The 26,358-nt window shown below is 36.6% G+C and overlaps 1 protein-coding gene across 1 annotated transcript in view; it reads right to left on the bottom strand.

Moving 5' to 3' along the window:
- The window catches only part of LOC144971058 (leukocyte tyrosine kinase receptor-like), a 144,398-nt gene extending 118,574 nt beyond the window's left edge, over window positions 1-25,824 (bottom strand). Inside the window, exons 1-2 of the mRNA XM_078911397.1 lie at window positions 25,723-25,824; window positions 1,178-1,851 (exon numbers count right to left, since the gene is read on the bottom strand). Coding sequence (XP_078767523.1) covers window positions 1,178-1,329 — 152 coding nt within the window. The 5' untranslated portion in view covers window positions 1,330-1,851; window positions 25,723-25,824. The remainder of the gene's footprint in view (window positions 1-1,177; window positions 1,852-25,722) is intronic.
- Between the last annotated feature and the right edge of the window lie 534 nt (window positions 25,825-26,358).

Below are 26,358 nucleotides of genomic sequence, written 5' to 3'. Positions count from 1 at the left end.
GATCGATATTTGAAGTACGACTTTTTCTGGCCAAATTTTAAATTACGTGTCTTTTCAGGTTACGACAGTTAACTTGTATTAAAATGGTATTATAGCCAAAATGTCCTCTAGATTCATGGCCAAAAAAATATGAAATTTGCATTACGTATATATAATTGTGGAAAGAAATCTAATCGTTTTGTAGAGTTTGCCAACCCAGAATTTAATTGAATGCTTCTGATCTGACTACTTTTACATAGGATTCAATGTTTGACATCTGATCCATCCCGACATAATATACAGATTAAGACAATGGTTACATACTATTATTTTTATCATCATCATCATCATCATCATCATCATCATCATCATCATCATCATCATCATCATCATCATCAGCAGCAGCAGCATCATCAATATTCTTCTTCTCCCCCATCTCCTCCTCCTCCTCCTCCTCCTCCTCATCATCATCATCATCATCATCATCATCATCATCATCATCATCGTCTTCCTCCTCCCCCTTCTCCTCTTCCTCCTCCTCCTCCTCCTCCTCATCATCATCATCATCATCATCATCATCATCATCATCATTATCATCATCATAAAACGAATGAGTTTTGTTTCTCAACTTTGTAAAAAAAAAAATCAATCTTCAGGACATTTTGATGTTAAACTTAATTTTCTAAATGAAATTCGTTCCGACAGAATAGCATAGCACATTGGGCATGGCGTTTATCACTTGCGTCAATCCGGACATCCAGTTGGTATATGCTAGATATGTGCGGCTATGTGCTCTAATGGTATGCCACTCGCTTTTGGATCGGAAGGCCCTGGGTTAGAGCCTCGTGCTCGGCGCATAGTTGAGTCCTTGGAGAATGCTCTTTACTCACAATCTCTCACCGTATTCAGGTGTAAAATGAGTACCGCCGTTAACAGCGTTGTCTTTGCCCGAAAAATTGTAATATCGCCTAACAGGTATCATGCCCCGTCCTACTACATGTTAAATGTTGCTGTTGACCAGGGACCCCTTGTAAAGCGCTTTGAGCACGTTTAGTGGATATTGCGCTATATAAAAGCTCAATTTAGAAACTTAGATGCCAATGCTAGTCAAAGTCAAAGTTGTATAACAAAACTAGACTCAATCTTATGATGAGAAATTATCTTTTAACTTTTATCAATACGTGGATGTCATTCTTACCCATAACTAGTTGTCCAAGAGTGATAGTTCTTGGTGTTGTCCTCGAAATCTTCCAGCGAATTCAAGAAAATGGCGTCAACGCACAAATATATCCATACGACTAACAACAAAACACTGTGTAAAATTGATTGAGCACATGTTTGGACCGCCATAGTTTTCTTATCTTGAGCAGCCCTTTTTTAATTAATCATTATTGTGCAACATTATTTCATTGGCTTCCCTGGACTAGAGTTCATGATACTCTTTTTAAAATAATCTATCCTACATGTTAAGTGTTGCTGCTGGCTTGGGATCTCTTGTAAAGCTCATTGAGCACGTTAAGTGAATATTGCGCTGATTAAATGCTCTGGGTTTTCTTATTTATTTGTCTGTGAGAGTGAGTGTCCGAGTGTCCGGGAGAATGGGCGATTACAATTTTCGAAATAGTTCCTGAACCCTTATCAGATATTTGGAATTCAATTCTGCCAAAATTCTGAAATGATGATTACGATACCGAAAAGTATCGAATATCTGTCTGTTGTCTGCTTTATCAATCATCTCGGTGGGCATTTTTGTCCCTCTCAGTATTCCAATTAGTCTCCAGTATTCACTGATCGATATTATTTTTGGAAAATAACATCGGACTTATCGGATTGTTCGTGAACGGCCCTTCGCTGCTGTCGTAGGCCTGGAATCTGTCATAGAAACAAATATTGAAAATATGATAGATATGATTGAATAATACATAAAGGGTTTAAATCAAAAATATATAGCTTTTATATAAAGATAATAATATTGATAATAATGAAGAGAAGTAATAATAATAATAAATTAATTAATAATTTAATAATAATAATAATAATAATGATAATAATAATAATAATAATGATAATAATGATAATAATAATAATGATAATAATAATAATAATAATAATAATAATAATAATAATAATGACAATAATAATAATAATAATAATAATAATAATAATAATAATAATAATAATAATAATGATAATAATAATAATAATAATAATAATAATATAATAATAATAATAATAATAATAATAATAATAATAATAATAATAATAATAATAATAAATATCTTTATCTTAATAGTTGATTTCGATGAAAAAAAATTGAGCTTTAATATAGCGCAATATCCATTAAACGTGCTCAACTCGCTTTACAAAGGGTCCCTGACCAACAGTAACACGTAACATATTATAGAACGAGACATGACGCCTTTTAGGCGATAATACCATTGTTTCCGACAGAGACAACGTTAACGGCCAGGTACTCATTTTATACCCGAGAACGGTGAGAGAATGTGAGTAAAGACTCTTTTCCAAGTACTCAACTATGCGCCGAGCGAAGCTCGAACCCAGGACCGTCCGATCCGAAAAGCGAGTGTTATACCACAAGACCACATAGTCACAAGAAATGACACTCATGCCACGAGCTTGTCAAAATATGTTTTCAATAACCCGAACTTAATCATAAAAACTGACACATTTTTATTTCCACGACCAGGGGACGAACGGCAGCAATACGCATCAACAGTCATGACGCCACTTCCCTCGCAATGACGCATGGTAACTTAGTAACCTTTTGAATACCACCATGCAATAGAACATGATAGGGTGGTTAGGATATAGGTTAGGTTTCTTATGTCAGAAATTACAATGATACTCATTTTACACCTGGGTATGGTGAGAAAGCTTGAATAAACATCATTTTCCATAGGATGTTATTGGCCAGGTATTCCTTTAACTCTCTCCTTACCAGCCATTTTCAGGATTTTCCCCAAAACTTCACACCCATCTAACACAAAAATATATTTTTATCACTCAAGCACAATAGCAGTAAAGTTCTTGCATTACATAATTACTTGAGTAAAACATGCTCTACAACACACTTCATTTTCTTTAAATTTTATGATGTACAAAAGAAACTTAAATAAGAAAAATGTTGGTTGTATCGTAACGAATGTGACGATTTTCCTATAGTTGGTAAAGAGAGGGTTAACACTTGAGTGTGGTGAGAAAATCCGAAAGAAAAATAATTTTCCAAGGCCTATCCCTGGCCAGCTACTCATTTTGTAACTAAATGTCCTTTTCAACGGATTCGACTTTGCTCCAACTTTTGATTATTTAAAAAAAAATGCCCTTCCGCAACGACTTCATAAGATTTCGTCGCCTAGGCATTCCATGAAGGAATATAGATAAAGAATTCATCAAACAATATGTCTGATGTCAACAGGAATCACCCATGTCGTCCCCAAGTGAGCAAATTGGGGATTAATAAATAATCTTGCCCCCTAACTTTTAAAGGCTGGGTATAAGTGTTATAGGGAATGAGATTAGCGGAAGAGTAGCGTCCCTTGATTGGACGTCACCGGCGGAAAAGTTATTAGAGAGAGAACGTCATGTTGGTTGTGCGCATGCGTCTCACGTCCTCGCTTCCGGTGAAAGCGGCTTCAAAACCAAATTGACGTTCTCTCTGTAAGGTGATGTCCAATCAAGGGAATGAGATTAGCGGAAGAGTAGCGTCCCTTGATTGGAGGTTACCGGCGGAGAAGTTATTTGTAAACAAACCAACTACAAGCCAAGCGCTCCAAATACAAAATTTATTATTCATATTTCTGTACAAAAATGCATATCATAATCAACGTAGATCTTTTCTTTAGTTTTCTCCATTATGGAATTTTAACAAAATATGATGTAGACTACAAATAAAAAATAAAAGATGTTGATAAATAGTACATTACAATGAGACAACCCTTCCTAAACTTACTGAAGTTGCCGCTAATGATTGGTACTAATAATTTCGATAGCATCTCTCGGTTGTCAAGACGCGACTTCTAACAAAGGGGCGCTACTCTTAAATCTGTTTTGAAATCTCATTCCCTATACCACATACCAAAAACACCACAAGAAACACCGGTATAAACAGTTTTCATTCACAATGGCCAAAAAAGATATAATTTTTCTTCAAATTTCTAAGAAATTCGATGACGCTAACTTGTGAAAAAAAGATTTCTAAAACCAGAACTTGATACGAACTGACACAATTTTAATCCGACGACCAGGGCAAGTTATACCTAACATCTTGAATACAATTCAAATTCTCTGCACTCTTCATTTTATTAAAATAATAAAATTTGTTGTTTTCATCCCATCTTTCAACTCATTTCCATCCTTGTATGTTTGTCAATATTCTGTGCGGGCTTCTTACCATTGTGGATGGAATTGGCTTTCATTGTGTTCCATAACTGGATATCCGATAGGGGTTAGGAGGTGATTGATGAAATATAACTTGATGGGCTGGTTAGGAGAGATGTGTTCCCGATGAATGCGTTAAAGAGATTGGAAAACGTAATGGGGCAGAAATAAAATATAATCTTTTAACCTTGTAGAGGAGAACGATTATTTTTCTTATTTGGAGATGGAGTGGTATTGATGAATGTTGATGATGGGTGGTGGTTGTTATTGTTGTTATGGTGGTAGTGGTGGTGGTGATGATGATGGTGGTGGTTGTTGTTGTTGTTGTTGTGGTGGTGGTGTTGGTGGTGATGTTAATGGTGGTGATGATGATGGTGGTTGTTGTTGTTGTTGTTGTTGTTGTTGTTGTTGTTGTTGTGGTGGTGGTGGTGGTGATGTTGATGGTGGTAATGAAGATGGTGGTGGTTGTTGTTGTTGTTGTTGTGGTGGTGGTGTTGGTGGTGATGTTGATGGTGGTGATGATGATGGTGGTTGTTGTTGTTGTGGTGGTGGTGGTGGTGATGTCATGGTGGTGATGATGATGATGATGATGATGATGATGATGATGATGATGATGATGACGATGATGATAATGATGATGATGTTGATGATGATGATGACGATACTTATGATGATGCTGGTTGTGTTGGTTGTGGTTGTGGTGGTGATGGTGGTGATAATGGTAGCAGTACTGGTGGTAGTGTTTGTGATGATAATGGTGATGATGATGGTGATGATGATGGTGGTGGTGGAGGAGGTTGTTTGTTGGTTCAGGTAATGATGGTTGATAACGATGATGATGATGATGATGATGATGATGATGATGATGATGATGATGATGATGATGATAATAATAATAATAATGCTGAAAACTTATAAAGCGCTATAACTCCGAGACACCAGACTCTAAGCGCTTAAATTACAAATTACTTTGGCTGACACATAATCATTCACACACACAAGCATACACACACAAACACACACACACACACACACACACACACCCAGACACACAACTCACAATAGAAACCAGACAGACCTATCTTGCTTCTCATAACATCTACTAAAGACGAAACAGATATATTTTAAGCGAACGTTTAAAAATAGACAAAGATTCTTTTTCACGAATGCTCTGTGGTAAGGCGTTCCAAATAGAGGGTCCGAAATGAGAAAATGATCTCATTCCAGCATTTTTCCGTATTCGAGGGACAACTAGTTTGGTGGAATTACTGGCCGAACTTTAGGGGCGGGGTTTTGAATATATTTCAATCAGTTCCGAAATGTAGGAAGGGGCAGTACCTTCAAGACAACGATACACTAAAGTACAAGCTTTGAATTTAATCCTTTTCTCAACAGGCAGCCAGTGCAGGTCATGAAGCAGAGGTCCGGCAGAGTCGCACCTACGCTTCATGAATACTAGCCTGGCAGCGCTGTTTTGGACAATCTGAAGACGTCTCAGATTATATTGCGAAACGCCAAACAACAGAGCATTGCAATAATCCAATTTCGATAGTACGAGGGACACAACCAGGTGTTTGGTCACATCCTCAGATATGAACTGTTTAATGGAAGCAATCTTTTTTAGTTGGAAAAAGAGAGATCTAACCAAATTATTAACCTGATGCTCCATCGACAGTCCAGAGTCTAAGAATGTGCCAAGGTTTTTCACTTTATCAACAATTTGAATGGAGGCATCCCCCAGCTTCAAATCTGTTTCACTTTTCTCCACTTCCTGTTCCCATCTGATGATGATGATGATGATGATGATGATGATGATGATTATGGTGATAGCGGTGGTAATGGTGGTGGTGCTGCTGATGATGACGAGATTCGTGATAATGATGGTTATGGTGGTTGTGGTGGTGGTGTTGGAGATTATGGTCATAGTGGTTGTAGAGATTATAGAATGGTTGTCCCACCAAGGACGCTCCCAGCATTCATTTTTCATTTTTTGCCTTGCCACAAAGTTTTATTCTGTTTTCAATGTTTTCGGTAAATATTGTTTAGAAAAAGTAGACATTATCTTCAATTGGATTCAATAGTCTGATGTCACGTCGCCCAGCAACGGCGGCCATCGTGGTTCTAAACATAGAAAATCGGTACTTTTATTCTTCTTGCTGGCTAGAACGTTTCATATGCCTTGTGATCAGAATGTATAAAAAGTCAAAACATGATCATATTTATAATGTTTTTCTCCTCTGGATACACTTTTATATTCGTCGGAGAAATATTTCATGAGGGCGTCCGCCATTGTTCCGATATTTTAGAGCCAGTTACTAAGTTACCATGTGTCATTACGAGGGAAGTGACGTCATGACTGTTGAAGCGTATTGTCGTATTTTCTTTTTATATTGAACGCAACACGATGCTCCCGTAATCTGGATAAAAACAAATTTAAAAATTTGGCCTGAAAACTCGTCGTTCACATATCGATCGATCGATTAAAATGACTCACTGTTAGAAAGGTCGACTTTTCTGGACAAATTTTTGAACGTGTGTCTTTCCAGAGTACGGCAGTGATCTGGTTCAAAACAATTGTGGTCTATGTGCGGCGATGTGGTCTTGTGGTATGACACTCGCTTTCGGATCGGAAGGTCCTGGGTTCGAGCTTTGCTCGGTGCATAGTTGAGTCCTTGGAGAAGGTTCTTTACTCACATCCTCTCACCGTACTCAGGTGTAAAATGAGTACCTGGTTGTTAACAGCGGTGTCTCTTTCCGAAAAAAAATGTAATGTCGCTTAACAGGCGTCATGTCCCGTCATAGATGTTAAATGTTGCTGTTGACCAGGGACCCCTTGTAAAGCGCTTTGAGCAGGTTGAGGGGATATTGCGCTATATAAAATCTCAATTGTTTATTGTTTGTTTAATTGGCATAAACTGTTCGGATTTGCACGTCGATGTCGCTCTATAAAATATATAATATTACAAATCTTAATAAAATAAATAAATAAATAAAATTCCCTTTATTCATCCCATTGGGGAAATTTGTCTATAGGGTCGAAGGGAAGACTGGAATAACCCAAGCGTCAGCCGCAGTACAGCGCCGCAAACTGAGCTAGGGCAAGGTGACTTTTGCTCAAGGCCACACAGGGCATCGCGGTATTCGAACTCGGTACCTTTCGGGTACGAAGGAAACAACGTACCACTGTGTATGTGTATGGCATAATCAACTAAAATTGTGATTATATCATTGGAGTTTTCAAAAAAACAAAAAACATCCGATATTTTTTCTCCATCAAAATTTGACATATTAAACTCCATTAAAATTTGGCATATTACACTCCATCAAAACTTGGCATATTAAATTTGAAATCTAATATAGAATACCAAAGATCAATCCGATATTGCTCTTCCCTTCCCCCATGTGGGAATTCCCGTGTTTCATGCCCAATCAAACACATCTTCATCACTCGTAAAACTTCAATGGTCTGTCTGTTGTCAAGAAGACGTTGTTGAATTCAGAGAATGTTTCAACAACTAGGCATGGCATGTCATTCTCACTTTAAAAATTTAAATCCTCAACTTACCACAGGATTACTGGGTTTTTAGAATGTCTTTATCCGGATATTGACAGGCCACCATTAGAAGATGATATTATTCTGCAGTTAACCTCCCCCCCCCCACCCCCCCCCCCCCCCCGCTGCCAATAAAACACCCCCCCCCCCCTAAGAAAAAAACAACAAAAAAAAAAAAAAAACAGACTTGAGCTTTTATATAGATAGAGCAATATCCACTAAACGTGTTTAGAGTACTTTACAAAGGGTCTCTGACCAACAGCAACACGTAGCAAGTAGAACGAGATATGATGCCTGTTAGGCGATATTACATTTTTTTTCTGACAGAGACAAAGCCAGCTGTTAACCGCCATGTACTCATTTTACTACACCTGAGTACCGTGAGAGAAAGTGAGTAAAGAGCCTTTTCCAAGGACTCAACTATACGCCAAACAAGGCTCGAACCCAGGATCTTCAGATCCGTAGGCCAGAGTCACACCACAAGACCAAATTATTATAGCCGCACATAGGACACAATCCTCAGAAAATAATAACACTTTTTTAAAAGTGCGTCTATGTGGTCTAGTGGTACGACACTCGCTTTCGGATCGGAAGGTCCTGCGTTCGAGACTCGCTCGGCGCATAGTGGAGTCCTTGGAAAAGGCTCTTTACTCACATTCTCTCACCGTACTCATGTGTAAAATGAGTACCTGGCCGTTAATAGCGTTGTCTTTGTCCGAAAAATTGTAATATCGCCTAACAGGCGGCATGTCCCGTCCTACATGTTAAATGTTGCTGTTGACTAGGGACCCCTTGTTAAACGCTTTGAGCACATTTAGTGGATATTGCTCTATATGAAAGCTCATTTTTTAAAAAATCAAGGCCAGAAAACTCGTCTTTCAAATGTCATGTCGATCGAAGAAAATGACCTTCACCTTGTCAACAAAACAACAAAAACAAAAACAACCCCCCCCCAAAAAAAAAAGAAAAACTCTCAGAACTGGGACTTTATAACTCTCTCCTTATCAGCCATTTTTCAGGATTTTCCCCAAAACGTTACATCCAACTATCTAACACAAAAATGTATTCTTTAAGACTCAAACACAATAGCAGTAAGTTTTTGCGATAAATAATTTCTTTAGCAAAACATTCTCTATCTAGATACAACACACTGTTCATTTTCTTTCATTTTTATGATGCAGAATGTTGGTTGTTGTATCGTAACGAATGTGACGATTTTCCTATAGTTGGTAAGGAGAGAGTTGAGATATTTCTCAGAGTTTGGGAGTTGTGTGGGTCGATTACAATAACCCATTACGTTGTCAGACAAAAAACCCTCTCCAAACTGGCACACAAAGTATTCCTCGGAGTCAAAGTTTGAGAGTTTTTGACGATATAATGAGAGTCATTTTAATCGACTGATACAGCTGGGTGACAAAAAAAGAGAAGAGTAATATTGGTTTTCTGAGGTTATCTGATCAGAGAGGTGAATGGCGTACCATGATCACCGATGTCTGGCACTGACTTGGTACTTGAAGAAGAAGAAGAAGATATAATTTGAAGGAAGGGCTAAGTTTTCTTGGCAACACTCTTATCTCACTAAACCCTAACACCGACTACTTTATCCGTAGTTTATCCAGGTTACTTTTACCCCATGGTTATTTATTATATTTTTCTGAGACAAATTATAGGCGTGGTATCAAAGGTAATGTAATTTAGTTTTTTTCATGTTAATGACACTTTAATAAAACTATCTATATACATGCTCATTTTTAATACATTTTTTTCTCCAATTTTGAAAAGTAGGCACTTCCACTCTGACTCAAACCTACGACCTAAAAGTCACAAGACGATTGTCGTGTATGTTTTGTTCTGGACCACTTAGCCACACTTTTAAGGAATTTTTAAAGTAAATACGGAGAGTCAGAAATATGTGATATTTTCGTTACTGCTAAGAAAACAAAGACAAAGCAAAGCACAAAAATACGTGCCTACGGGGTAGCATGTAATTTTACGGTTTCTTCATAAGAGTCTAGTCGAGTCTAGTCGTGTGTTTAGGAGACGTCGTAGGATTTCTGTTTTCAAAATAGCGATTTAATTGAGATTTAAATTTTTTTGTTAAATGAGCTTTTATATAGAGCAATATCCTTCCTCTAAATGTGCTCAAAGGGCTTTACAAAGGGTCCCTGACCAACAGCAATACGTAACATGTAGAACGAAACATGACGCCTGTTAGGCGATATTGCAATTTTTTTTCGGACAGAGACAACGGCCAGGTACTCATTTTACACCTGAGTACGGCGAGAGAATGTGAGTGAAGAGCCTTTTCCAAGGACTCAACTATGTGCCGAGCCAGAGGCTCGAACCCAGGACCTTCCGATTCGAAAGCGAGTGTCATACCACAAGACCATATAGCCGATTTATTTCGTAACGAAAATTGCGTCTCTATCTATAACAGCTATCACATGATCACAAAACACTTTTTTGTTGTTGTCATTTTAATTATAAAGCCTTTAGTTTATAGGGAATTGATTGGACGTCACCGGCGGAGAATTTTTTTGTAAACAAACCAACTACAAGCCAAGCCGCTCCAAATACAAAATTTATTATTCATATTTCTGTACAAAAATGCATAATCAACGTAGATCTTTTCTTTAGTTTTCTCCATTATGAAATGTTAACAAAATATGATGTAGACTACAAATTAAAAATAAAAGATGGTTTGTTTACAAATAACGTCCAATCAAGGGACGCTACTCTTCCGCTAATCTCATTCCCTATTTTGAGTTATTGAGTTGAAACTTTATGCATGGGAGAACAACCATAGAGCTAGGACGCATAGAACAGGCAAAAGCCAGGAAGGAGTTCCACCGGGATGTTGTGAGTCTACGCGCAATCTCGATCCGCCTTCACTCTCTCCTCACAACCTGCAACTAAATCGTCACAATACACTTCAACAGTCGTAAAGTCACTTCCCTCGTAATGACGCATGGTAACTTAGTAACTGACTCTAAACTATCGGAACAATAGCGGATTCCGTTATGAAATATTTCTCCGGCGAGCATAAAAGTGTATCCAGAGGGAAAACAAAAACATTATAAATCTGATCATGTTTTGACTTTTACACATTCTGATCACAAGACAAATAAAAAGTTCTATCCAGCATAAAGAATAAAAAGTACCGATTTTCTTTATTTAGAACTACGCGATGGCCGCCGTTGCTGGGCGACGTGTCATCAAACTATTGAATCCAATTGTTACGACACAATATTCATTTTTCTTTTTCAGATGTACATCACAAAATTTGAAGAATGATCTCTGTTTAATTAATAAGACCAACAAAGTTGTTTTGTAGAGAGCTTTACTCACATTCTCTCACTGTACTTAGGTGTAAATTGAGTACCTGGCGGTGAACAGCATTGTCTTTGTCGTGAAAAATTGTAATATTATCGTCTAATGGGCGTCATGTTTCGTTCTACATGTTACGTGTTGCTGTTGGCTAGGGGCCCCACGTAAAGCGCTTTGAGCACGTTTAGTGGATATTGCGCTATATAAAAGCTCAAGTTTTTTTTATTACAGAGAATACGCAACGATCCTAAAAGTGACACAATCTGAAATCTCAAATTTCTTGTCACTTAAACGTTAAAATCACCCTTTGGCACCTTGGTCATCCAGGCTTAGTACTGTTTTGAGACGACAGGTTTCAATTGGGTAGAAATAATAAGACGACATCGTATGACACTAATTGGATGTCTACTTCAGACAGGAGTGGAATAGAGATGCTACAAAGAAGTCTAGGAAGATTAGTAAAACGTGTAGAAGAGGTCAAGTATATTATACAAGGTTGAAAATTCTCCGTATATTTACTGAATTCACATTTTGTAATCACGTGCTAAATGGGGAAACAGTTAAGTGCATCGTGTCTTTTTGTTGGAATTAAGCACTTAGGAAGGGGTCGTCGATCTATGTGTTTGCGTAAAAGTCCAGAATTCGCCACCCTGACCACATAAACTATGAAAAGTTGTACAAGACTTCAAGTGTATTACACAAGGTGGTCAATTTTCCGTATATTTACTGGATTCATAATATTTTCCAATCCCCCGCTAAACGAGGAAACATCTAAGCATATATTGTCTTTTTGGTGGAATTACGCACTCAAGAAGGGATCGTCGTAAAAGTTCATTAAGTTTTTGCTTCCAGATTTAGCAACCCTGATTTCATAAACTATATCATATGAACACCACATCATGAAAAAAAAGGGTTTTATGTAAGGATCAACTTCATAAAAGATCATGTAATAATGATTAAATCTTGGAATATTGCGACTATCTAGATTTCCCCTTACGATTCCATGATTGTATCACGTCCTTGAATGCTTGCGCATTGGGATTGAGTTCCTTATCCGATCTCTAGATTGAAAGAATCCTTTTAGTATTGTAATATCCAGCTAATAAATCGAACTCTGGTTTTATAATCTTTTTGAAAAGATTTTCTGGTAAAACTATATTTATCCCATTTGTCTGGAATGGTGATTTTCGGATTAGATACATTGGCTTTCACCTTGAACTAACTTATATAAACAAGATATCAGTACCCGTCAGGATTTAAAAAAAAAGTCCACTGTGCTTTATTCGGCAGATATTAATACGCGTCAGCATTTTAAATAATCTCATGTAATCCAACAGACGTTATCGTATTTGCAGATCTGATAAACCATTTTTTTTTGGTTCAGTGATGTAATGGATAGAAATACTCCCAAATAAATCAATTTAAACATCACAATGACAAGAGGATTACCGAAAGAGAAAAGGAAGAATTGATTTATTGTTAAAACTTTAATATATAGCTTGTGTTATTTTCTTATTGAGAAAAATAAATCTATCTTCTTGAACTGACAAAAATTAATATCAAATTTATTGCCATTTTAGCATGTCAAAGAAATCTTTTAAAAATCTTTTAAAAAACATATTTTAGACATCTGTTTTTTATTCGACACCCATAATACTGTTTTGTGTTGATGGGCCACAAACGACGTGTTTTTTGGGGGTTTTTTTTTTTTGTTGTTTTGCAGAGAGCAGTTTTGTGATTGTGACTTTGCTAATGGGTTTTGTCATTGTGATCATTAACATTAAGGAAGAAGTCCGATTTTCAAACACTTTTCCTCTAGAACCACCGCCAATTCCCGTTTTACAACACATACCTATACTTCGCGAAGTACCAGGTTTGAGAATATTTGCCAAGATGAAGGTCATTTAAATCGATCGATATTTGAAGGACGAGGTTTTTGGCCAATTATTTTTAATATGGATTTTTTTTCTAAAGTACGCCAGTAGTAGAAACCCTTTAAATTGAAAAACTGTGTTTGAAAAATGTACAAATCTCAAACTTGAAATATTACCAACGTTTTGGGTTTTAGAAACACCTAAAAACAAAAAAAAACAAAAAGGTTAAGATAGTATTTGGAATATGATTTATCTGGCCAAACATGTCAACATAATTTACATCTTCTATCGGAGTATGATAGAATATAATTCATAGCGGCAGATGCCTGTTGTACTAGCCAAGGACAAACTGGTGCTGCTGATGATGACAAGATTCGTGATAATGATGGTTGTTGTGGTGATTGTGGTGGTGGTGGTGTTGGAGATTTTAGTCATAGTTGTTGTTGTTGTTGGGATTATAGATAGTATGCGCTTGGCTAAGAAACTCAAAACATTGCCATCCGGAAGTATAATGGACCAACACACAATACTATGTGTAACCTTAAACGTGTATAATCAGGTTAATACGGTTTAGTGAAAATTACTCATAAGCGCGGATGGCAAAAAGCAATAACAAAGACCTTAGTGACATCATCTTCGTTCTTTCTATAGAAAGTTTTTTTCCAACCAAGGACGCTCCCAGCATTCGTTTTTCATTTTTTGCCTTGCCACTAAGTTTTATTCTGTTTTCACTGTTTTCGGTAAAATATTGTTTTTGAAAAAGCAGAAATTATCTTCAATTGGATTCAATAGTCTGATATCACGTCGCCCAGCAACGGCGGCCATCGTGGTTCTAAACATAGAAAATCGCTACTTGTTATCTGATCGAATGCTAAAAAATAATTTACTTTGGAGTATGGCAGAATATAATTCATGGCGGGAGATACAATGTCATGAACTTATTGTAACGAAAGAGTGAAAATGGAAAGGCTTCTGATGGGAACAAAACAGACAATGGACGTTTCGGGTACAAACCCTTCGTCAGCACAACAATACACAAATAAACGTGGAAAACGTGGAAACGTCCATTGTCTGTTTTGTTCCCATACGAAGCCTTTCCATTTTCACCTGTCGTTAGTATTTTACGATCACCGACTTCAGGCAGCCCTTACCGTTTTGAACTTGTTATACTAGCCAAGGACAAACTAACGTTGTATGACTGCCATACTCTGGAAATGCATTTTTGTTTAGTTGTGACCCTTCGTCTCGAAGCGGTATTATGTCGGGATGAATGGGATCCCGAAAATGACTTTAGAATTAAATTGATAACAAACACCAATTTTTGAGCTTTTGCATTTTGAGAAATTGTCTCTAACATTACAAATCCAAACAAACCCCAAGTTTCATATTTTTGTCAATAAATTCTATTTTTTTGCACCCAAGTCATCCCGACATAATACCGTTTAGAGACGGTGTATCACAATTCTCAAATCCACTTTTTCGGCATCTTATTCATCCCGATATAATATCAGTTTGGATCGTTAGGTCATGTACGAGTGTTGACGAAAGTGTTGCCAAGGCCACTGCCCGAGAGACTTCCACAAATTCCCAAGACTGCCGTAGACAAGATATTTAAAATTTTGGTCAGAAAACTCGTCCTTCAAATATCAATCGAAAAAAATGGCCCTCATCTTCTCAAAACCTCTCATTAGTTAGGGACCCTTTGTAAAGCGCTTCTAGCACGTCTATCGGATATTACGCTATATAAAGGTTCATGTTAAATGCTTACAATACGCGGCTACTTCGTCTTGTAGCATGACACTCGGCCCAGGGTTCGAGTCCGGCTCTGTGCGGCCCATAGTTGAATCCTTTGAAAAAAAACTCTACACACAATCTTTCACCGTACTCAGGTGTACAATGAGTACCATGCTGTTAAAACCGTTGTCTCTGTCCGAAAAAAAAATTGTAATATCACCTAACAGGCGTCATGTCTCGTCCTACATGTTAAGAGTTACTGTTGGCTTGTAGAGACTCGGCTACTACCCGTGAACCCAATCGGTGGTAGGATTAACATCTTGGGACAAGAATAATAAAATAAAAAAAAAAATAAAATTGAGCTATATATAGCGCAATATCCACTAAATGTGTTCAAAGCGCTTTACAAGGGGGTCGCTGGTCAACAGCAACATTTAACATGTAGGACGGGACATGCCGCCTGTTAGGCGAGATTACAATTTTTCGGACACATACAACGCTGTTTACGGTCAGGTACTCATTTTACACCAGAGTACGGTGAGAGAATGTGAGTAAAGAGCCTTCTCCAAGGACTCAACTATGCGCCGAGCGCAAGGCTCGAACCCTGGACCTTCCGATCCGAAAGCGAGCGTCATACCACAAGACCACATAATCCGTCGACGAACACAACACGAATGGGCAAGTTCTAGCCAAATCTTTAATCCGTGTGAAATCTTCTTGTTGGAAAACTTACAAGATTTCATGAAACATGAAACATTATCTAATCTATCACACTTGAGAAAGAAGGCTACAAAGTAATTTAAGAGAACCCATAACGATATAAAAGCTTTATACGCACATTAAATTGAAATGTGTATAGAGAATGAGATTAGAAGAGTAGCGTCCCTGGATTGGACGTCACCTTACAGAGAAAACGTCAATTTGGTTTTGCGCATGCGTCTCTCTCGTCCTCGCTTTCGATGAAGTGTCTCAAGCCGTTTTCCCGGAAGCGAGGACGAGAGACGCATGCGCACAACCAACATGATGTTCTCTCTCTAATAACTTTTCAGCCTGTGTTGTCCAATCAAGGGACGCTACTCTTCCGCTAATCTCATTCCCTATTAATAAAAAAAGGAATACATTTGAAACTTGGGCTCTAGAGTATACAGTCCTTGCCCCATCTTCATGTAAGTTTAACACATTGAATCCAAACAAATGTGGTTTTTTTTTTAATTTCTTGATGACCACTTAGTTTTTATAATTTATAATAATTTCCTTTCGTTATTTGGTCTTCTTTGGGTTTCCATTCATATGGTTCATCTGGTATATATATATATATATATATATATATATATATATATATATATATATATATATATATATGAGTGTTGGTGGGTACTCGTAGGCATGAAAGTGCTCGATAATGATGTTTAGAGCTAATATAAAATATAAATTGTCACTCACATTATATGACCGAGACGTTCGTTTCTGTGGGCTTATTCCACAGCCTTAGTCAGAAAAATGGATGGAATACAAATTTTTTCTTCGGACAATACGCCGACTGAGGATGTGGAATCACCCACAGAAACGAACGTCTCGGCCATATAATGTGAGTGACAATTTATATTATATTATATATATATATAATAATATATATATATATATATATATATATATATATATATATATATAATTAAGGACGCTCACATTTGTGTATTTATTTATTTTAATTGCTCTAATTAATATTATAGAGCAATCTTCCAGTTTCTACAAGTACCCACAAACACTCATATACATGTAGCTTTTTTGTTTCAATTTTCTCTAATACTTCTTCATCAGTTTTATTCTCTGTCCATGAGATTGACACAAGAATTGATTAAGGAGATTATGAGTGCTTTTACAGATCATGTTATTGGTAGAAACAAGGTTTTAGAGTCAAGAGCGTTGGTGTTTGGGATTAAAAAAGGCTATTACAATATTTGACCCTTCGTCTCAAAACGATATTAAGTCGGGATGGTTAATATGTTGAACATTGAATTTATAGCCAGAAATATCAGACTTGTGTTGAGTTTTTATGTTTTATTGAGGAGAATGGACACCATATATTAGGGTGCTAATGCCAACAATTCATATTTTTGAACAGTTTAACATTTAATCCGGCTTTCAAGCATATGCTTCGTTCCGACAGAATACCGTTTTGAGACGATGGGTCACATATTCATTTCTGTTCATTACTGTGTACAAAACTGGAATACCTCTGAAAGATTAGACGCATCACAACAATATACCCAAGGAATAAATGAATAAGCAACTGCTTCAAAAAGTCAAATTGCGTCTAGTGCGGCTATGTGGTCTTGTGGTATGACACTCGCTTTCGGATCGGAAGGTCCAGGGTTCGAGCCTCGCGCTTGGTGTATAGTTGAGTCCTTGGAGAAGGCTCTTTACTCACATTCTCTCACCGTACTCAGGTGTAAAATGAGTACCTGACCGTTAACAGCGTTGTCTGTGTTCGAAAAATTGTAATATCGCCTAACAGGCGTCATGTCCCGTCCTACATGTTAAATGTTGTTGTTGACCAGGGACCCCTTGTAAAGTGCTTGAGCACATTTAGTGGATATTGCGTTATATAAAGCTCAATTTAAAAACCAATTTTTTAAATTATAATCTGAATTTATTATCCATTATTCTGAAATGATCTATGTCATACCTGGAAATGAGAATTTACATCCTGAAGGTTCGATTTAATAACACCACGAGCAAAAATGTTTCTTATACTACCCTATATACCTGCTCAGCTGTCACCAATAAAGGAAAAACCGTATGTATCTCGACAATGCTAGGAGGTAACAGCAGAGTCAATCAAAACATGGTATACAGATTTTTAAAAACCATATCGTCTGAAAACCAGACCTATCGTCTGCTTTTGATACTATTGATCACAATCTTCTTCTCAAACGTCTTGAAATTACTTATGGCGTGTCTGGTGCAGCGCTTGATTGGTTTAGGTCATATTTGTTTAATCGTAAACAGATTATTACGGTGGATGAATATAGATCGGAGGAAATCTTTCTTGATTGTGGGGTTCCCCAGGGTTCAGTACTTGGACCTGTTCTTTTTGTTTTGTACGTTGGCCCTCTGTCTAAAATCATCAGAAGTTTTGGTCTGTCTTACCATCAATACGCTGATGATACGCAATTGTACTGCGTTTCCAATACGAGAAATTTACAAGAAGTATCAGCCAATAGTAAGAATTGTATCCAAAGTGTTAAGAAATGGATGAATGAGAACAGACTGAAACTGAATGATGATAAGACGGAGGTGCTGTATGTGGGGAACAGGAAGTGGAAAAGTGAAACAGATTTGAAGTTGGGGGATGCCTCTATTCAAATTGTTGACAAAGTGAAAAACCTTGGCACATTCTTAGACTCTGGACTGTCGATGGAGCATCAGGTTAATAATTTGGTTAGATCTCTCTTTTTCCAACTAAAAAAGATTGCTTCCATTAGACGGTTCATATCTGAGGATGTGACCAAGCACCTGGTTGTGTCCCTCGTACTATCGAAATTGGATTATTGTAATGCTCTGTTGTTTGGCGTTTCGCAATACAATCTGAAACGTCTTCAGATTGTCCAAAACAGCGCTGCCAGACTAGTATTCATGAAGCGTAGGTGCGACTCTGCCGGACCTCTACTTCATGACCTGCATTGGCTGCCTGTTGGGAAAAGAATTAAATTCAAAGCTTGTGTTTTAGTGTATCGTTGTCTTGAAGGTACTGCCCCTTCCTACCTTTCAGAACTAATTGAAAGATATTCAAAACCCCGCCCCTTACGTTCGGCCAGTGATTCCACAAAACTAGTTGTCCCTCGAATTCGGAAAAATGCTGGAATGAGATCCTTTTCTCATTTCGGACCCTCTATTTGGAACGCCTTACCGCAGAGCATTCGTGAAAAAGAATCTTTGTCTATTTTTAAACGTTCGCTTAAAACATATTTGTTTCGATTTTAGTAGATGGTATGAGAAGCAAGATAGGTTTGGTTTGTGTTGTGTGTTGTGTTGTGTGTGTGTGTATGTGTGTGTGTGTGTGTGCTTGTGTGTGAATGAGTATGTTTCAGCCAAAGTAATTTGTAATTTAAGCGCTTAGAGTCTGGTGTCTCGGAGTTATAGCGCTATATAAGTTTTCAGCATTATTATTATTTATTATTATATCTAAGGATTTTTCTACATAAATATGGAACGCCCCAATTTCATAATTGTAGTCAATTTGACTTGTGTTAGCTTTAAGAGCGTTTCCAATACACCAATGAGACATTAAAATTTCGGATAAACATTTTTATAAGCTGACCTTGGGCATATCACTTGAACACGGGGTTTAATCTTATTTTTTGAACATATAAAATCGGTCGCCGTCGAGTCGTCGTCAATCTTATTTAATATCAATCTACAGGACAAAGACCTTCTTCCCACGTGAAAAGACGGATCACAACAGAAAAAGGATATTGGTCCGCCGCCAAATAAAAACACAACTAGAACCACGTGACTACCGCTTCCGGCCCGTGTTGACAAGATTCCCATTAACAATGGATTTAGAACCCTACTAGGATGTCAAAGTGTTAGAATGTCGTTGATTTTTTATCAGATTAATTGGCTTCCCCATGACACCTACGACACTGTACGGATTCATCTACTCCACTTCAGAACGATTAAAACACCTATGACTATTTTTTTTTTTTTTTTTTGTATGAGGGACTCCGATAAATCAAATTAAAAAAACAAAAACCCACAAAAAAAAAAAAAAAACAATGTGTGGGCTGACATTTTTTTCTGGCAATTAATCAGTGCGTTTATTGAAATAAACGTAGATAGATTTAGAGCGTTTGTTTGTTTGTTTGTGAAAAATTGCGTAATAAATTTCAATACATGGGTTTGATTTGATTGTTATATCGATCAATTTAAATGACACCATCTTGTAAAAAAAAACCCTCTCAAATCTGGAACTTGGAGAAGTCTCAGGTTTGAGGCATTTTCTTATATTTTTTTTGATAAGATGAGGGTAATTTAAATCGATCGATAATTGTAGGACGAGTTTTCTGGCTAAATTTTTGAAAACGAGTTTTTTTTCTCCAGAATACGGTAGTTAACTAGTTAAATAAATTAATTCACTCAATCCTAGAGATTTTTGCTACTTTTCAAAATTGGAAGACGTATTAAAACTGAGTATGTAGCCTATATAGATAGTTTTATCTATATATCTATCTATCTATCTATAATGAACCCACCACGCCACAAAAATGACAAAACACACGGAAAGAACTCTCAAATATTATGTTGAATTGTTTCTATGCAGCCATATCAACCATATTGAATAGCACTGAGTAAAAGATAGTTGTAAATAAAATGTAAAGCATTTACCTATAATAATAATATTAATAATAATAATAACAATAATAATAATAATAATAATAATAATAATAATAATAATAATAATAATAATAATAACAATAATAATAATAATAATAATAATAATAATAATAATAATAATAATAATAATAATAATAATAATAATAATAATAATGATAATAATGATATACACTTTATTCATCCAAAAAATGGAAATTCGTTTACAGACGTTAGCATGCATGAAAATGTATAAACACAAAGTTGAGAATATATGGCGACAATGTATATATATATATATATATATATATATATATATATATATATATATATATATATATATATAATATGCAAATGCACAAAAATGTAAAAATATACAACCAAGAACCAATAGCAACACTTTATATATATATATATATATATATATATATATATATATATATATATATTAATTTGATAAATTGAGATAGACCATACCTCTGGCCTTTAGTCCGAACTTGTGTGTGTATATTTAAAAGATAGTATTTAATTTAAATCACAGTTACGCGTTAAAATTCGAACACCATGTGGTAAAAATGAATTAAGGTGACGGTTTGTCTTTGTTTTTATAGATATAAGGCGACGGCTCCTCATGGAGAACTTAATATATCGTAACATTTTGTAGAAGCACGTGTATTAAAACAGGTAAACAGGCACAGAATGATGAAATGAATAGAAATTGAGCTGGCGGAAGAAGTAGAATATTATTTGTAGACAACATGACAGGTGTGAAAACAACGAATTACGTCATACTATTGTCCTGCGAAACCAGCAGATGCCCAGTTTCTTGCCTAGGTAATCATGGATTTCCTTCACAAAAGGGAATCGAATTGTTGTATGTGATTGTTAGAGGGTATGAAGTTTATTGATTGTCGTGCTTTTCATCGCCGAGTGTTACGACACAACAACGACTACCACAAGTATCATCATCATCAAACCCATTATCATCATTTTCATCATCATCATCATCATCATCATTTTCATCATCATCATCATCATCATCATCATCATCATCATCATCATCATCATCATCATCATCATCATCATTTTCTTCTACTTTTTCTTCTTCCTCTTCATCATCATCATCTTCTTCTTCTTCTTCTTGATGATGATGATGATGATGATGATGATGATGATGATGATGATGATGATGATGATTATGATGATGATGATGATGAAAATGAGGATGATGGGTTTGGTGTTGATGATATTTGTGGTAGTCGTCACTACGAGTGTTTTGTTTTTTTTCCCAGAGTACGACAGTTGACTGGTTTGATCATAATTTATGAAATGGTTTGAAACAAATTATTTTGTGCGGTTCTGTGGTGGTCTTGTCGTATGACACTCATCGCTTTCGGATCGGATGGTAATGGGTTCGAGCCCCGCTTGGCGCATAGTTGGGTCCTTGGACAATGCTCTTTTTTTACTCGCAGAAATAGCCATATTGCCGAACAGACGCCATGACTCGTTTTACATGTTACGTGTTGCTGTTGGTCAGGGACCCTTTGCCAAGCGTTTTGAGCACGTTTAGTGGATATTGCAGGAAAAAACGCTCAATTGTTTTTTTTTTTTTGTTTTTTTTTTAATTTTGATTTCTACAATAATTCACTTTAATATTATCAGACAGCATTCTATCTGATTTCTGATACTTAATCCTGGGATGATAGATAATAAGATTTTAACAAGCTTTCATGAAACATCGGATCAGCCTGTTATAATATAGTAATTAATACTATTTTATATAAATGTCCTTAAAAACTAGAACGATTAAGCGATTAAAATGTCTTGCTCAAAGCAAAATCGAAATGTTGTCTTGAGGTTAACGACACACAGAAATTGAATGAAAATTCTCATATTATTTAAAGTAAGCAAAGACGATAATAATATGTCGTTGAGTTATTGCTCTGCGTTTAGGTAAAGCACTCACCTGTTCTGTCCACCAGTTGAAGCCTACATTGACAAAAAGCTACGTGTATAAAATAATATTTTGACACGTTGTGATATCTCGATCACGTTGATGATTATTCTCACCGTCAAATTGTAAAGCCCCAAAAAAAAAAACCCCAAAGAAGACGCCCTAATATACATCGCCCCCCCCCCCCCCACCCTTTAAACACAAATTACTAAAGAATTAAATATATATATATATATATATATATATATATATATATATATATATATATATATATATATATATAAATGAATAAATAAATTGATGACCTGATAAAAAAGATGATAATAAAAAATTAACAAATAAGTAAATAATAAATAAATAAATATATAAATTAATAAATTAATGAATAAATAAATGTGACACATCACCTGAAACCGGTATGATGTTGAAGGTGAACAAGATGTCAAAAAAAAAAAAACCCAGCAAAACAACGATTTTAAAGCCAGAATGAGAATTAAATTTGAGAAAATGTTTATCAGCCTCAAAGACAGTATCCTTTACCTTCAATGTAATACATAACATAAATTGACCCAAGATTATCATTTTTCATAGTAAATTTGATTTTGTATCACTAAGTCAACGCGCCATAATATAGTTGAGCTTTAGATAGCGCGCAATATCCACTAAATGTACTCAAAGCGCTTTACAAGGGGTCCCTGGTCAACAGCAACATTTAACATGTAGGACGGGACATGACGCCTGTTTGGCAATATTACAATTTGTCGGTCAAAGACAACGCTGTTAACGACCAGGTACTCATTTTACACCTGAGTACGGTGAGAGAATGTGAGTAAAGAGCCTTTTCCAAGGACTCAACTATGCGCCGAGAGCGAGAGCGCGAGGCTCGAACCCAGGAACTTCCGATCCGAAATCGAGTGCCATACCACTAGCTGCACAGTTACGAGGCTTTCGATCGTAATAAATGATATAATAATGTAATAATGTCATTTATACTACGCCTATTCCATGTATCTTCAGGCAGTTCTCGGACTATTTGACACGTCCACTAAAAAGAATTATTGAACTTTCCTGTTTTCAACTGGGTGGGGAGGGTGGTAACTTGATCAATTTACTTTGTCTATAGCGAGTAATCTCCACTTGGGTAGGGCATTAAATCAGGGGGGTGGCTCTGTAGAATGAGTTGATGTGATGCCTGGCACCGCGTCCATCTTGTTTAGTGTGGTATGAAGTTTGCCTTTAAATCGGAGGGTTTTGAGCGGCGCAAAGTTGAGACATTGTAAAGGGATCTTTACTCACATTCTCACGCAGTAACCAAGTGTAAAATAAGTACCTGGCCGTTAACAGCGTTGTCTCTGTCCAAAAAAGAAAATGTACTATCACCGAGCAGGCGTCGTCATGTCTCTTCCTACATGTTTACGTGTGTTGATGGTTATGGACCCATTATAAAGCGCTTTGAGCCCGTTTAGTAAATATTGTGCTGTATAAATGAACAAACAAACAAAAAACAAAGAAAAAAAAATATATATATATAAATATTTGTAGTTTTTGTTATACTAGTAATCATATTTTTATAATCAATATCACTAAGACGATTGGTCAGTTTATATCAAAGGATGTAGCCATTATGGGGGGCAGCGTGGCTTAGCGGTACGGTCTTTGCTTCGTACCCAAAAGGTACCCAGTTCGACTACCTGCCTCATTTTGTGGCCTTGACCAAGTCACCTAGCCCTAGCTCACTTTGCGGCGTCCACTGCGGCTGACACCTAGGTTATTCCAGTCTTCCAGTGGGATAGACCCTAAAGACAAATTTCCCCTTGGGGATGAATAAAGGGAATTTTATTTTCTTTATTTATTCATTTTTTAATAAAGCCCTTGGAGAGTAGTGTTTTAATATATATATATATATATATATATATATATATCTTTCCAGGGATATTTCTAGAGGCAAGACGTCCCAGGAGGCCATAGTATTTTTTTTAACCCTCTCCTTACCAACTATAGGAAAATCGTCACATTCGTTGCGATACAACCAACATTTTTCTTATTCTAATTTCTCTTGTACATCATAAAATTTAAATAAAATGAACAGTATGTTGTAGAGAGAGCATGATTTGCTAAAGAAATTATGTATGGCAAGAATTTTACTGCTATTATCTATGTCTGAGTGATAAAAAAAATCTATTTTTGTGTTAGTTGGTTGTGAAATTTGGGGAAAATCCTTAAAATGACTGGTGAGGAGAGAGTTAACCTAAATAGATTTTATCCAGCCATAAGGAGCCTCCAACTTTAAATATTATGTGACAAAAATGGATAAAAATCCAACAAATTGCCAAAATAATTCAAAAGTAACAAGCCCGTATCGTAACCAATCAAGTCGGGCCTGCTACGAACGCTGTATGCGCTCAAAGCGCTTTAACTCTCTCCTTACCAGCTATTTTTAGAATTTCCCCCGAAAATTCACTCCCACTCAATACAAGAGTAGACTTGTTTTTTACTCAAACAAAAAGTAACAAATGAGCTCTACAGCAGCAGTGTTTAGTATCTATAGCTGTCATCAAAGCAATTCTCTGAATTTAGTGATATACAAGAGAAATCAGAATGAGAAAATTGTATGTTGCATCGTAACGAATGTGACGATTTTCCTATGAGTGGTATGGAGAGGGTTAATAGGAACAGGGCCTTTGCCAACAGCAACACTTCACTTATTGGACGAGACATATCACAATTTTTTTTCCGACAGATACGATTATCAGGTACTCATTTTGCACATGATTACGGTGAGAGAATATTAGTAAAAAACATTTTCCAAGGACTCAATTATGAGCCGCTCAGAGCGGGACTCGACAACTTGACCTTCCGATCCAAAAGCGAGTGTCATACCACATGACCGAAAAGCTGCATGGGGAATTCATTCCGCTTTCCACAAATTTTAACATTTAACCGAGGTGGATCCAAAGAAGAGTCGAGATTTTTGTTGTTGTCGTTTGTTAAAGGGCAGGTGCGAGTACAAAAGTTATTTTAATCTTTAATTATCGTGAGAGAATGTGAGTGAAGAGCCTTTTCCAAGGATTCAATACCACAAGACCGTAACCTGTAATTAGATAGTATGCGCTTGGCTAAGAAGCTCATAACATTGCCATCCGGAAGTATAACGGACCAACACACAAAACTGTGTGTATCCATGAACGTTTATAGTCGGGTTAATACAGTTCAGTGAGCATTACTCATAAACGCGGATGGCAAAAAACAATAACAAAGACCTGAGTGACGTCATCTTCGAACTATCTATAGATAGAATGAAGATGACGTCACTCAGGTCTTTGTAGTTTTTTTGTTTGTTTTTTTTTTTTGTGCCATCCATATTTATGAGTAATTCTCACTAAACGGTATTAACCAGACTTTCAACGTCCAAAATTACACACAGTTATGTGTGGTGGTCCGTTATACTTCCGGATGGCGATGTTGTGAGGTTCTTAGCCAAGTGCACACTAGATATCTAAAAATTGGTTTTATCTCCTATAGTTACTTACGTGTTCTTGTTCTCAATACAACAAAATCAATCCTGAGTGGAAGAGAATCAGAGCTCACACTAGCACCGCTTAAGATGAATTATCGTGGAAATCTTCCACAACTGGAATTAGAAAAGACAAAAGGGAAAAAAGATTTCAATAGGAATTGATTGGCAGTCTTCTATTATATAATAGGATCCAGTAGTCTGATGTCACGCCGCCTGGCAACGGCGGCTATCTTGGTTCTAAACAAAGAAAATGACTTTTTATTCTTCATGCTGGCTAGAACTTTTCATATGCCTTGTGATCAGAATGTGTAAAAGTCAAAACATGATCAAATTTATGTGTTTTTTTTTTTCCTCTGGATACGCTTTTATGCTCGCCGGGAAAATATTTCATACGGGCGTCCGCCATTGTTCCGATAGTTTAGAGCCAGTGTTACTAAGTTACCATGCGTCATTAGGAAGGAAGTGACGTTACGACTGTTGAAGAGTATTCATATGCGTCTTATGGCTGTTGCCTACAGTAATGGGAAGAGGTGTTTGAAGAGGTAGAGAGAGAGAGAGAGAGAGAGAGAGAGAGTTAGAAGCAAGGAGAGAATAGAGAGGGAGGGAGAGAAATATAGAGAACGAGAGAGAGTGTGTATGTGTATGTGTG

The sequence above is a fragment of the Berghia stephanieae genome, chromosome 1 (assembly GCF_034508935.2).
Source record: "Berghia stephanieae isolate SIO BIC M18660-M18661 chromosome 1, UCSD_Bste_1.3, whole genome shotgun sequence".
Taxonomy (NCBI): Eukaryota; Metazoa; Mollusca; class Gastropoda; order Nudibranchia; family Aeolidiidae; genus Berghia; species Berghia stephanieae.
This window is presented reverse-complemented; position numbering and strand designations above follow the sequence as displayed.